General features: G+C 32.7%; 1 protein-coding gene and 1 long non-coding RNA gene across 10 annotated transcripts in view; one reads left to right on the top strand and one right to left on the bottom strand.

The window, feature by feature from the left end:
* LOC145727912 (uncharacterized) overlaps positions 1–15,691 on the bottom strand; it is a 38,474-nt gene that overhangs the window by 12,154 nt on the left and 10,629 nt on the right. For all 9 annotated transcript variants that reach the window (XM_081977773.1, XM_081977770.1, XM_081977772.1 and 6 more), the window contains exons 3-4: positions 7,362–7,588; positions 3,407–4,048 (exon numbers count right to left, since the gene is read on the bottom strand). In XM_081977773.1, coding sequence (XP_081833899.1) covers positions 3,407–4,048; positions 7,362–7,588 — 869 coding nt within the window. The remainder of the gene's footprint in view (positions 1–3,406; positions 4,049–7,361; positions 7,589–15,691) is intronic.
* Positions 13,262–14,993, top strand: LOC145727913 (uncharacterized). Its single transcript, XR_014177953.1, has 4 exons — positions 13,262–13,729; positions 14,079–14,370; positions 14,672–14,737; positions 14,794–14,993. It is a non-coding gene; the product is annotated as an uncharacterized LOC145727913 (long non-coding RNA).

The raw sequence follows: 15,691 nt of genomic DNA on the forward strand, positions 1-15,691 counted from the left end.
TCATTGACATGAATTATTGAGGTCAAACTGCCTAGCTATGTTCCAACAGACTCTACCTAATAAGTTAATTAATAGCGTGTTAAACTGCCCTAGTTTTAAACTTTTAATTTTGTTAAATTTATGAGAACGCAGTAATAGTGACACAAGAGTTGATTTCAAAAATCTCAAGCTACTTGACTTGAAATGAATCCCTACAAACATGGTAGTATTTTTTGTGTTGGGAATCGAAACTAATTTAATTTAGGAAAATCAATTTTTCGTTTTCTATACAATTTTTCTGAGTGCATGAAATATTGCGACAGTTTGACCTATTTTCCTGAAAACGTTTCCTGGATTGGATTTCTACTTGTGATGTTGCTGGTCGTGTAGTACAGCAAATAGGATGTTTATCCAAATGCAATTAAAACTATCTAAATTGTTAGTAATAGTGTAATAGGTTAAATCAATTTTCCAGACCAGAAATCAAGCTGGGACGTTACAAACTTTTATTGGTGTTATCCTCGTGAATTACCACCACAGTTTCCTTAACTTTTAAACTTGTTTATGGCCTAGACAGCGGAAACTAATTTCCTCGCAAACTGGATAATAACATTTTGAAGGCACAAAGGTACGTCCAGACATAGTAAATTCCTGTTATAAAAATATCCATTTTATACTGTCGCTACTCACACAACCCTGTAATTCCACGATAATAAATCAAAGGACATAAAAGAGTTTTAACCGAAGCAGTAATGGAGGTTTCAGGTTAATTGACTCAGTAATTTCAGTAGAACTATTTTCTTTGTCAAAATTATGTGTCGCCTACAATATGTGTATTCAGTTTATAATGCGATTTACACAAAGTTTGATAAAGTTAGAGCAGGACCACGAAAACTCGGTTAGTTCTGGTACAAGAGCGTTGTCAAATTGCAGTAATGCTTGTAGAGCTGGCTAGTCTGGCACAACAAACAATAGGGTTAATGTAGGTAACAATATTCTATTTGGGATGCAAATTTGAGGCATGGAAAAGGGTAAAACAAGCTGAGTTCAATAAATAATTCAAAATGTTACCTTTTGATTTGATAAGGATCGATACAAGATGATCTGAAAGTTTTGTAGCAGAGTGGTAAGTTACTTACTAATAGTTTTACTGCAGAAGAGTTTTTTGGGACTGTAACAAAAAAATTATTAATTAATCTGAGCTCCTAATTTGACTTAATTAGTATCAACTTTGAAAATAACTTTCCACGTAATAATCATCTTGAAACTGCAAGATGTACCAACTTTGGTACTGTTATCTGTCTAATTACCGAACAATTAGATGCGTCAATGCCGCAACAGCTTGCGGTAATTTATTGGAAGATTGGCTTGAAAGTTTCGACGTGTTATTGCAAAAGCAAGACACTAAGAAGAGGGCTATTAGTCAAAGTTTACGGAATATTAAGCAGAAAGAAGTTACTAAGTTGCAGTTTTATAGTTTTATTAAAAGTAGCACGTGTTATTCTTTTTGTGCTTTATTAAAATTGATAAGTTTATAAACTGAAAAAAATTGTGACTTGAAAACTTATGTTGAGTTTTTAGTAGCTTTATTTCAGTTTATTGCTTTCAAAACAGTAATGTTAAAATCTTTGAAATAAATCGTTATAGTACAGCAAGGTAACTGCACGTAACTGCAAAGATTCCGGAAAAATGTATAAAACATTTATAAGCCTGCCTGGATCAAAGCTTACCCCAGATTTTTACGATCACAAAGACATTAGAAAATGAGAGAATTTTCGTATTACATATGTATTGCAAAATCCTTGGTGTGGTTTTGCTAATTAATTTCTCATAAGCTAGGTTTACCTCACAAAGTGGAATAACATTATTGTTTGTTTAACTAAACATGGAAGGGTGGATGAATGTTCAGGTTCTATAATGTAATTAGTGTGAATGAATTATTTTGAGGTTTCATATTGTGCATTGAGTACGTTGGTAATATAATTTCAAAGCTGAAACTATTATTTGTCTTGCTGTTGATATTTCAGCAAAAAATTTTACACTCCCTTCTAAGATCGTTCTTAAGAGAGTAATTAGCACAAGTGTTAAAAGTAAATAATGAGCGTCTCGTTGAGCAGAGAACCATAACATTCATTTTAAAGGTGAATTAAAAATGTAGTTTAATTCCAGAAGAGTCTCTGGAACTATTTTTAAAGCGTAAGAGCCATTTTATCGGACTATTAAACTGTTGAATTCTGAAAGTTTAGATGTTGCCGCAGGAGTTAAATATTTAGAGTTGCTCTCCGTTTCATGATTTCATAATGATATTGTAATTTTCAAAACAAGTTTTACAATTCCAGAAAAACTACAATATGACCATAGTATTTTAGTTTTCAGTACGGAACAAAAAAGTTTTTCAATATATCAGCAGAATGTCCTGAACCGTCGGAATGCATAAATTGTTTACCTTTGGAAACTATTGCAATTCGAACTTTTCAGTTCGATACACAATTTTCATTCCTTTTTTCTTCTGATTGCTATGCTTTCTTAGTAAAATGTAGATTCTCTTGGAACAACATTAGCAATTTGATCTTTTAACCTATTAAACAGAAGAAACCAAACTACTTTTCAATTCAGTTTTCCTACTCTTTCTTTTTTGTCTTACCAGTTAGATCACACACATGCAATCCGTATTGCTAACGACGTTGCTGACAAATGTAAAAGTACTTAAGAAGAAACTAATGTTGCTAATTTTTCCTAAATCGACAACTCCCCACTGAGACATAATGCTCTCTTGGATAAAGTGGCTCATTTGAATTCCGTGAATGTTTGGACCCACAAACAAGATTACACTGAGTAAAGCGCGTTGTGCCCAGAATATTCTGGTTGAATATGACCTAGCATACAACTGTAATTAAAACTATGTGTTTAAATGCCTGGAAAACTTAAACCATTTAGTCAAAAAAGCTTCTTGGGACAACACGTTGAGACTCTGCTTTCTTTGAAATAGTTAAGTGAAAAGGAGCAATTAAGACGCCTTCTTAGAAATTCTTGTGTTTCAGTTAGGTGTTTATTTCGTCCTTTTAAGGGTGTGAAATGTGACGTTTCCAAGTGGGCTTAATTTGTTGGGGCGGAAAAATGAGTAACATTAAATTTGAGCAAGCTGGAAATATTAAGAGAAAGTCATTTGGGCATTTCATAGTCAGTAATACAGTACAATTTGACTAAGAGTAATCAAAGATATAAAACTATATCAAAAATAAAACCAATTTAGTGTGCAGTTATTTCCACACAATCACAGCTTATGGCAATAAATTATAACGGTAATAAAATTTATTTTACTACCCTTCTGAACATACGCCATAGTAATGAAATTTAATTGACTTGGAGGAAGTTTAGTACTAACTGTAAACTTAGGAAAAATACTATAAATATAAGTTTGACTTACCTTCCAAAATTTGAAGAAAAACTTGAATCTCTTTTTACATCATCCCAGCAACTGGTGGCAAACTTGCTGGATAAAATATTTTGTGCTATCCAAGCTGGCGATCGGCTTATAACAGATTTCAAAGTGGTGATCAGTAGCCTCACAGCTCCTTTCACCAAATGTCTATCCACTTTAATAGGTAACGGTTTTAAACTAAGTAACCCTGCGGGTAAATCACTCTTTCTTTCACTCTTAAAATTAGAACTAATCTGTGAAGACGTCTGCGACGTTTTACGATTTACTTTAGAACTTGCTACGCTTGGAATATTACGATTTAACAACAGAAAATTATCGTTTCTTAACAAATAATTTATGTGCATGTCATTAATATCACTATATAAGAAAGCACTTCGTTTCTCGCGACGCTCGAACGCGTTCTCGTCCAAAAGGATGCCATCCGAGTCGCGTTTCGAACGATCGATCGCGTCCTCTTCAGACGAATTCTTAATGTTGATGGAACTGGCTGTGTCAATCCATATCCAGACAAAATGACCGTCCATCATGTTAAGTCTTTTTGCGTCATCCAGAATCCGGATGGCGCTTTTGCTATCGCTACATAAAACTACAACGCCTCGAGTTGATCTTGATATATCGGCTAGCTTCCTGAAATAAAAACAAAACGTTGTTAGTGTTACTTTGTGACATGTTTCTGCACTAACGGCTGGCGCCAAGAAGCTAAAATCGAGGAAGACTCGATCGATATATTAAATTAAAGTTAAGGATTAGATTTCATTAGCGCCCTGAAAATTTTGTCTCTTTACGCCATTCCACTGTAGAATAAAATTAGAACATTGCAAATGTAGCTGAAAACGTACTACATCTCTTGTGCACGTAGGTTATTTCTAAATTTTGACCAAGTTCCACACTTTTAACTATATTTCGATTGATCAGAAAAGTGTTTAATTAACGTAGTAAAGGCTTGACCTCAAAGTAGTTTGTAATTACACTTTGAATAAAATCAATATTATTAATTTCCACCCTATTTGTTTTATATTTTATCCTACAAAGATATACATGTTTGCTCAGATAATTAGAAAGATCCTCCCCAGGTATCTGGCAAACACCCGCACTTTGTATGTATCTATTCCATTACTCTGGATATATCCGACTAGACTTTGTATAAAATGAATTCCACACGGAATTTCTAATCTAATCTAAACTGGTTATGAAACTTTAATATTCAGTCCGTTTCAGACTTTCATTTTTACTTATTTTACTAAGATTTACTTGGTATTTGCACATCCGTAAAATCAATTTCATCAATTTTTATACCAGGAAATGTATTTTTTAACAGTTATAAACAGCATTATACAGGGTCAGCCACCCAAACCGTTCATTAAAAGTTTCTTAGGAACAAATATGTATAAAAATTTGAAATTTTGGAATCAAGATAATTTCGATGCGTGCTATATTTTAAAAGAATTGTTAAATAATTACTTGAAAAGTAGGTAATTTGACAAAATTTACATTTTAGATATGAAAATTGACTTGATAATTGTGATGACCAAATCGTCAATTTTTCCATTTTCTTGTTTCAAGCTGGAAAATTGACTTAAAAACTTGATCAACAAGTCATTTAGCATGTTTTGACATTTGAAACTTGAACAATGGCTTGAAAAGCAGTTAATTTCATCAAATTTACATTTCAGATATGAAAATTGACTTGATAATTTGAGCAAATAGTCAGTTTTTTCATTGTCTTGTTTCAAGCTGAAGAATTGACTTGAAAACTTGATCAACAAGTCATTTAGCATGTTTTGACATTTGAAACTTAAACAATGGCTTGAAAAGCAATTAATTTCATCAAATCTACATTTCAGATATGAAAATTGACTTGATAATTTAAATAAATAGTTTTTACATTTTCTTGTTTCATACTGGAGAATTGACTTAAAAACATGATCAACAAGTAATTTAGCATGTTTTGACATTTGAAACTTGAACAATGGCTTGAAAAGCAGTTAATTTCTTCAAATTTACGGTTCAGATATGAAAATTGACTTGATAATTTGACCAAATAGTCAGTTTTTACATTGTCTTGTTTCAAACTGGAGAATTGACTTAAAAACTTGATCAACAAGTCATTTAGCATGTTTTGACATTTGAAACTTGAACAATGGCTTGAAAAGCAGTTAATTTCATCAAATTTACATTTCAGATATGAAAATTGACTTGATAATTTGACCAAATAGTCAGTTTTTACATTGTCTTGTTTCAAGCTGAAGAATTGACTTGATAACTTGATCAGCAAGTAATTTAGTATGTTTTGACATTTTAAACTTGAACAATGGCTTGAAAACCATTTAATTTGATCAAATTTACATTTCACATATGAAAATTGACTTGATAATTTGACTAAATAGTCAGTTTTTACATTTTCTTGTTTCAAGCTGGAGAATTGACTTGAAAACTTGATCAACAAAGCATTTTGCAGTCATGGTTTGGCTGTTATTGGTTAGTCATGATCATAACTGCCAATAATTTTAGAAATATCTTATAACATATGAACCTATAAATCTGTATCTTTACTTGACAATTAACAGAATCCAGTAAACAGTACCTACATTAAAAAATATATTTTACAGCTCAATGAGTACAATACTAACAGTTGTGAGTGTAAAACTGTCTATTTTGAATAGAGTTTCCTATGAATTACATAAGTTAAAACTGATTTACCCCATTTGCACCGTCGTACTTTAAGCCTAGCTTAAGCGTAGTCCAGACTTTGACTTTTTCCATCTGTATTGTCACAGTTTGAACCAATTTTTAGAGATTGACAATAGTAGCGTCTGATTTCATGGTTTCAATAGCAATTATCTTTGGAATACAGTTATTCTGAAGTGAAAGTATTGGTCCTAAGTTAACTAGTTATCTTATTACCGTTTTTTGAAGTGTGTTTGGTCATATACTGAGTACTGGCTAATGTACCCTATTACGTCCATTTGAAAGTAACTAGAATCACTCTTTCATAAATAGTCACTGAAACCTTAAATTTCTACATTTTGCCAGGGGACAAAACAAACAAATTAAAGCTGGTAATTTAGTCGCCTGGAAAAAATCCAGCCGGATATAATAAAAACCTTTTTTCTGGAACCCGTAATCCGCTTTGAAGCGCAACATTTGCATTATAGCGTGTACCATTTCGCACGTTTACTGCCATAATACGAAAAGTAAAAACAACCCAAGCCTGCCATTCTTTTCTTTTAGTAAAATCCCCGCTGATAACTTCCGAGATCAAAAAGAGATTGCAGCAAACTTTTTTACGAGGGCATCATTTAGTCTTTGAGAACGACGTGTCTGGAAATTTCCACAACGGATATTATTGGAAATGTCCTTCGTTTGGGGTTTTCCGGGAAACCGAAACAAAAGTATCCTTCCTGAGCGGAGGGCAAAAAGTTGGTATAAAACTTGGACGATATATAAAACGCAGTCAACGTTTTTGTATCAGTTGAAAGTAATGATTTATATGAGATACTTTCGCCCGTTTGTTGAGTAATTTGCTTTTTATAGCCCTTTAGATGACAGGGGCCTAATTAATAAACCCTAAACACTCTGGGCCTTTTGGTGAAGAGAAAACAGGTTTTTACTTTAAATTTATTATACTGAGAATTAAGACGTGTAGATCAATATGAATTTTATTTATGTAATGCTTTGGCAAAGAAGTTCAAGATTTGCAAATACATACAGTAAACCATTCTCAGTTGATAAATGGTTTGCAGTAATTAATCAACAAAGCAGCGAGCATGTCAGTGGTGGACAGCAAAGTCCAACTCATTCTAAAATGAAGGTTTTATAGAGCAAAAATGGGGTTATTTCAATAAAAGCACATTGCAGTAATCAAACTGAATAATGATCTACTGTGCTAACAAATTATAACCAACAATTACACTATTTTGTAATGATTGAAGTGTTTTACCTGAATAAACTTTGAGCCCTTAAAGGACTAGGCAACGCTATCAACGTCGGATGAAGTGGTGCAGATTCAAGAACATGCCATAACTCTGTGCTACGCAAAGATGTAGCTGAAGCTGGATCTGCCAAAACTGTAAAAGTGTGCCAATGTGCTTGAAGGAGCAGTCCTCGTAAGGCTTGTACCAGTTCTCTTCCAGTTGGAGCCAAATGCACTTCCAAGGTGGTGCTTTCCTGAAAACATTTCAGCATTTTTAAATTGCTTTGCCATCAAAGTAACGTATTGGAGACTTAAAAGGAGATTTATCGTTAAGTGGAACGGGGTGATAAAATTTCTTTTCAAAATTAGCCTGGAAGTCTTGAATACATAAACGATATGGGATAGGAAGCTGCTTTAAAAAGAACCTATCTATACACATCTCTAAGGTAACATATGTTATGCTGTCGCGTTGAATTATAAGGGAAAATGCGAAAATAAGACAGCTAAGAGGGGTTGAAAACAGCTTGTATAACACCCTCACAAGGTTGACATTTAAAAGACTCAAATTTATTGCGATTCAATCATAGTATTGAATTGGTTGGAATTTATTCGCCTTAGCGCAATAAAAACTGAAAACATGATAAATTGTCTTCGCCAACCCTTGTTAATGCCTTAGCTCCAGAACCACTAATTTCCTGGAAATAAATTTTATCCAGGCAAACAATTTTAAATTCAACCCGGACTAAACGACCGTTAATCACTCCGGATATTTTCAGAAGGAGAGAATCCTTTTTAAAAACATTATATTTTCCAGGTACATTTAATCATCAGTTTTTAGTCATGTTAACAAAAGTTAGCCAAATATTGGCAATACAATTTCTGGAGAATTAATGTGAATATTTCCCTCATGTGTTAAATGTCCCATATGAGCAGTGCATTTTCACCAAAATGACAGCGATAATTGCATTCTAAAGTGATAATTGCATTTCGATAATTGCACTGTACGTATCTATAACGACTGCATTGTTGTAGAGCCTATTGCTAGTATACTAATTGTTGTCTTTGCGCAGTTTTTTGACTTTTTATAACCAAACAATGTCAAACGCGATGTCAACAATAAATTAATGAACGGTTTGGAACTTGTTCATTGAGCTCCATTGAGCAATCTATAGTTGCAGCAAAACCAAAACATTTTCTTTATTCGGGAAATATTCCCCAAAATTACATTCGTGTCTTAAAAATGACCTGATAATTCTGCGTTCAAACTTGTTATCTTTGCAAACTGCATTCGGTCATTTTCATATTTTTTTCATATTATTTTCATATCTTTTTCTTAAGAGATAACAAGTTTTCATGCAAAATTATCGGTAATTTTTATGCACTTGTGCAATTACCCCCGATAATATGCATTGCTTTAGCTATACTTGATTCTGATTGATGTTTCTATAGTAAAACATATTAGAGACCAGAAAAAGTCTCATTTGCTTTCTGTCACTTTAAGCAATCAGACCAATTGGTATTGCCAAGATAACGAAATGGGAAACGCTGAATGAAAAATGAAATTTCTATACATTTTACAGATGGGTTTACTGTTGAGCAATAAAGGTTATATTGCCGTTTTAAGAACACCTAGTAACAAAGCCATAATATAAAGGGAACAGCCATTTATCGACCAACAGATGCACGTGTCCTCGCTCAAAAACAATCAGCTCAATTATACGAAGTTTCCAACACAAACGCCTCTATATTATCTGGTTGTCACAACGAACAGCAAATAAATATTGTGTAGCTTTTAAATTGTTGAAACTAGACTTCTCTGTTTATTTTTCTTTTTGTTTCCTTCTCTTTTGGTTTATTCCAGTTCCAAATATTTCGTTCAGTTGGACATAACAAGTTTCTTTCCACACTTTTTTTTGGTACATTTCAGTCCAAGAAATCTTAACATGAACATTATAAACAGGTTTATTGGAAGTCTTGGAATGATTTCAAAAAAGGAATTCTAGATTATATTGAATTTTATTCAAGATTTGTTGCCTTAATTAATTGGCTGATTCAGTTTGGAGGAATTTATTGAAATAATTCCTACGCGAACGATTTCCACTTTGATTAAATAATTAAGTTTAAAAGGCGCAAATTGCTTTTGTAAACTGATTAAGCACCCCCAATAAAAATCCGATTTTAAAAAAGATATAATTTACTGAGAATACTTAATAAAGTCAGATTCTCATACAGTCTGCAAAGTTTTCAGTAGTTACTTAAGAAGTAACTTGAACAACGTAACTCTACAAAGTGCAGAGATTTTATTACGTCTCGTCGAGAAAACTTTGTAAGGAGCTTTCCCATGTCAACAAAATGTGCATTATCCAAAATGACTGGTTTACATTGATTTATTCAGGCACCTTCAAAAATTGACGTTTAAAGGGACAGCTGTAACCAAACTTTTTATCCTTTCATAAATAAAACATGTGAAAAAATATGGAACAATAAATTTACTTTACCAATTTAAATATAATATTTATTGTGCAGTTGAAATACAACTAGGGCAAAGTGTGCTATAAAGTGATCTGGAAAACCATTAGATATCTTATGGGAAAAACCGTGAGCATTAATCTTAAACTAATCTGGATTAATAGGGCTCTCGTAGAAATCGGAAAGATCGGAAGTTTTGGGGTATTACTGGAATAGCCGTGTCGTTGTCCTTTGAAGTTTTCCCTTCACGATCGATTATGTGTTACGTTAGTGGGAAAAGGAGTGGCCTTCCGGATGTATAAAATCTAATACCAGTTAATACTTCTTAAATACCACTAAAAATTTTCAACATGTAATAATCTAATAGCAATTCAGAGTATCTTGGAAGAACAAAACAGGAAAACGATATTAATAAAACTCACTTTGCAGACGTTCGGGATAAGTGAAAGACATAAATTCGAATAAGCCGTGTCAATGATTTTGTATTTTCAGCAATAAATACGACGACTGGGATATCCGGTTTATGAAATTCAATGAGGTAGATCCTTTAAGAATGAGCGATCCAGACATTTACCGAATGGCAACGACTAAAGCCCAGTTATATCCATGTTGGGATAAAGCCAGTGCTGAGTTGACCTGAAGTCTTTTACTTGAATAAAACATTTCTTTTTAAACACTATAATTTGTTGTTATCACACTTTTTTTGTAATAAGGAAACACTTTTTATTAGTCTTAGATTAATCAAGAAAAGATCTTGTTGGGAAATTAAGAAAGTATGGACTACTATTATTTCTAAAGAAGAATGTATAATTAAAAAAAAATCATACTAACAAATTTGCAACGATTTTGATGTTGGAGAGCACGTAGTCCCATAATTTTTAGTAATATCAGAATTATCTTGGAGAGATATTTTACTACAAAAATTAGACCTTTTCCACAATTTTGAAAAAAATCAAACAAACTATAACTTTCTTCATATTTAAATGCCTTCTGTTTAAAATATCAGAAAGGTAACTTCAACTCAACTGTTCTGGCAATGTTTCCAATATTTCTAAAGGACATCCAATTTACCATCCTAATTAGCTGTTCACATTAGTATTCTAATAGGCAATTAATTACTGACAGCTAATCATATTCCATCACTTGAAATATATGTAAATGGTGTCATCCTGAAGCATCTGTTGTCCTAAACTTGACGTCCTTGCCACTACAGATAATGATTGATTGTATGATAGCTTATCTGATGGTTATTAAATGTCCAAGGTAAAGTAAAGTTATCGTAAATTTGTTTATTATTGAGCCTTTAATAAAAGCTGTTCTGAAGATTAAAAGCACCAGCAAAGAAATTTATCAAAATACATTGTTGACATTACTTTGATTTATTACAAAACTACTTTGCATAATAAAATTAATTATCGTTAAAGAGCCGTTTAATATTATGCAGCTAAACTTGTGGAAGTAGTTTTTGTTGTGCGATAAGTTTCCAGTGATAAAAAAGTCGGTCACACAGTTCACCCACATATTTTCTTATCCTTCAAAACGAACGCCTTTTACTGTCGCCTGGAGAATAAAATCCTATCTGCGGTAAATGGCGGTCTAAAAAAAAAGACCAATTTTTAAAGCCAGGGTCTTAAGCCAATCCGTTTTTGACCCAGTTTGCTTTGACGGAAAGGAATATGTTTCGCAAATTGCAAGACAAATGGCCAGACTGCCAAACCCACTTTTTATTCAAGATAAATGGTTTTCTATTTTTAGTACTAAACTCGATTGATAAAAAATTCGGTTTGCTGTAATAAAAGTTGCAATCTTCTTTTTTGACTTCAATTGCACTGGTAATCTAATCATCGTTGGCATTACTGGAGGGTCACGTCAGCACAATTGAGCTTTTACTCTGAACAATTTAAAGCGAATTCTTTTGCTACGTCGAAAATGTGCTACAGCTTTACAGCACCGGTTTGCATTTTAAACTGTGATCTACTGCAAATTGTGTTTTTAGCTTTTGTAGTGGTATATGCGATTTGCTCGAGCAACATAAAGTTAATTTTGGAATTGTATCTTCAACTAGAATAATCCGATGACTTGCAACAGCTTAGTCAAAGCTGGTTGTTTCGCTTGCAGAACCAATTTTCTTTTATCCCAGTAATCGATGATGTTAGAAATGTTAGCAAGTTAGAGCCAGAATTGCGTATTGCTAATTCGCTAAATATTTATGGGTTTAAACCGAGCAACATGCCAGGTGCAAGCTACATTTTAGCCTAAAACATTTATGCAGAACAGAAAACTAATTGTTGGTGAGAAACAACTGGGAGTTTCTACAAATATTTTATTTGGTTATCTGCTGCTTTTCACTCTATCCAGACAAATAAATCGTCCCCCCTTTTATACGAGAAAAATATGCTCTGACCTACTAAAAGTTTGCATCTAAAAGCATTGCAAATGCCATAAGTAACGAATACATATCATCATTTCATTAGGGACGAAAGCATTAGGAGTTCAGGTGTACATAATTAACTACTGTTTGAACTAAATTATCTGGTGGTTGAAATTGATTATATAAAAAGGGAAAACTTAATAAATTTCCTTTTTCGATAAAAGGAAAATAATACTTTCATACTGGGACTACAAGGAAAAAAATTAATAAATCATTCTTTGTTGGTTGGGAAACCCTTTTAAAAATCTTCCCGATACTGCCTCCGTAAAATAGCCTTCCAGAAAACGCTTTAAGGAAAAACGAGTCCAGAACACGCAACTTCAATACGTCTATAGAGAAGTGAGCTAAGTGCCTTTTTGGATGGTTTCTTTTTGCCTGCTGGCTGACCCTAAATAAGACAAAGTTTCGCATATATTTTTCTTTCAAAAAATTTGGATAATATTAAATTGTCCATGGGAATATTGAATAAACAAAACCTAACTATACACTGTCTCAAAACTAACCAACAAAAGAACAAGCCAATCCAAGTGAAACTCAACGAAATAAATATCACTTAAAAGGAAAGAATTCTTATTATCCCATTTACTGGGAAGCAATCCTTTTTAAAATATCGTCCTCTTGTGAAACGTTTGTTTTATAGGATTTAGTTTGGCCGAGAAGTTTTTCACCTTGTAAAAACCTGTACTTAAACGAATTATTTACGACTGCCAAGTTGGCAGAACTAGTTTCATAAACTTAATGAAAATGAACTGTCTTTTGTGTTACAACGTTGTTTTCAACGGCTTTAAAACATTAAATGTGCACTGTATTGTTAATAGCGATTTCATCATTAATAATTGTAAATAAAGTTTGAATATGAAATATTCTTATTGTAATTCTTATACATAGATTAAATTAAAACTGGTTATATTCTATACAATGGAACGGACTGTTATATGAACACTTGTGAAAAAAATAAATTTTCAACGTTTCAACTATTTTAAAAGTCACGTGACTGTTTTTGACCGATGTCAACTGCCTTTTACAGCAGGCCCACTAATCTCATATAGCCAATGTGAAGCCATGTTTTGGATTCTTTCGAGACACAGGGGGAGCTACTGTATTGTTTTTACCTGTAGATGGTTTTTTGTGGTTAAGCAAAACAAAATGAAAAGGATGTAAACAACTTTTGACAAATTCAAATTTTTTTAGACAAGTCTATTAAAATATTGATATTACGGTTGTAGTTTTTAATTTATACGTGTGATTTATACTAGTTCGTGGGCGGTGTTTTTATAGTGTTCTCTTCGTAGGTTTTTTTAGTTTAGTTTTTTACCTTTTGGCTGGGTTTTACAACGACTTTTGTCACTATGGGCAAGGCGGGATGTGCCATAAAGGGGTCCCGACGATTTCGTTTTCCTAACCCGGAAAAAGACAGTGTTACTTTTTCACTGTGGAAACAATTTTTAGGACAATTTGTTATACTTCTTTGTTCTAATATGGAAATTTATAGCAGGTAAGTTCTCAAGTAAAGTTCATTTTTATTTGTTATAATGTTAAGGTAGTAAGAGGATTACTATAAGAGGTTTTCAAGGAGGCAAAGAGAAAATAGGTTTAATGATTTGTAGAACTCAACATAGCTTCTTAGTTTATGACGATTATTTTGGTAAGTATAGTGGAAAACTAATGTATTCTTTTGCATAAAGTGCGTTTAAACAGTACTATGACTCACTGACTAAGTGACTAATAAATGTATCTGTTTTAATACCCTAGTTTTGCACTATACCTAGGTACTACTAATAGTAGTACCTACTTAATAGAAATAAGGTACAGTAGATAAAAATGAAACTGAAATGTATTTTCAGGTATTATGTGTGTGAAAAGCACTTTTTGCCTGAAGACTTTAATACAAATAACAGACGCATGCTAAAAAAGGGAGTGATTCCTTCAAGGTTTCTACCAAGTCCTTGCCAGCAAGCACCTCCACTGTGTGAAGAATGTGAAGATGTACTTATATACTTTTCGTTTTTGTAATATGTGAAATGTTTGTTTCCCTAGACCTTCCTAATGTAGACCTTCTCTCAAAATCTCTTGAAATCCCCTCCATTGACAATGAAAAATTAAAGAACTTACCAGATCAAAGACCATCAACTTCTGGTAAATATGAATACATATAATTATTTGGTATAGTTTGTTTTTTTCAAAAGTTTAGCTATATCATATCCCGCGTCACCACATTACGTTTGAATGAACTGATTTGATATATCTATAATTATTAGGCACGTATTCACCAAAAAAACATGCACAAACCAAATCAAATTACATACACTCTTTAATTCTCAAATTCTCATACAGGGATCTGTGCATATCCAGTATAATAATATTTATAAACCTGTTATGTATACCTAGGTTTATAAATTTTATTTAAGTAAATTTTCACAAAGTAATCAATCAACAGGCAATCCTAATCAAGATGTGCTTCCAACTTCCTCCATCTTTTCCAAGAATGAATCCCTGTCTTCTGGTAAGTTTCACGTTTTAAAGAAGCAACATATTTCTAATTTGGGTTTGAGATTGCAGGTTTGCTTGATGTTGTTGCATGTTATTTATAATAGTAATGTTTTATGTATAAAGTGTAGCTTTATGATCTATTCTTAACTATAGTCTTAAGGTCTTGGGTTTTGCACCAACTTACTAACCAAAAGCTTATTATTTTTGTAGAGTATGTGTTTTGTATGTTCATTTCCTTAAAATATATATAATATATTTTGCATACACTGGACTTTGTTTTATTTACCTGTTTCTTGAACCAAAACCATGAAAGAAAGACTTAATTTAATTCAAAAAGCCCGCCAATACCAGTTTATGCAAGTCTACCAACAGATGGCGCTTTTAAAAATCTGTCATGACAATAGAGACGTAAAAATGACATCTGACGACCATCAAATGTGAACATGTGGCGACCCCTGTGACTCGAAAGAAATCATACATACAGTGCTTCACCTTATTAACACGGAGATTAATATCTATCTAGTGTGTTAATCTATGTTTTACAGTCTTTCAAACTCAAAACTGTATTATCAACGTCGCGTAACGTGCCTCTTACAATTTTAGCTTTTACAACTCTCTAAATTTGATTTAGCAAATTTTCAACGTTTAAACTGCATTTCATAAGTCACGTGACTGTTTTTTGACAAGTGTCAACTATCTTTTACAGTGTTGCAAGTTTACAATTGCATTTTCAACGTCGCGTGACTGTATTTTACAAATTCAGCTTTTACAACTTTACTGTCTAAATTTGATTTAGCAAATTTTCAACGATTCAACTACATTTCAAAAGTCACGTGACTGTTTTTGACAGGTGTCAACTTTCTTTTACAGTGTTGCACGTTTACAAATGCATTTTCAACGTCACGTGACTGTATTTTACAATTTCAGCTTTTACAACTGTCTAAATTTAATTTAGCAAATTATCAAC

The sequence above is a fragment of the Ips typographus genome, linkage group LG4 (genome assembly GCF_016097725.1).
Source record: "Ips typographus isolate SLU linkage group LG4, UJ_Ityp_2.0, whole genome shotgun sequence".
Lineage (NCBI taxonomy): Eukaryota > Metazoa > Arthropoda > Insecta > Coleoptera > Curculionidae > Ips > Ips typographus.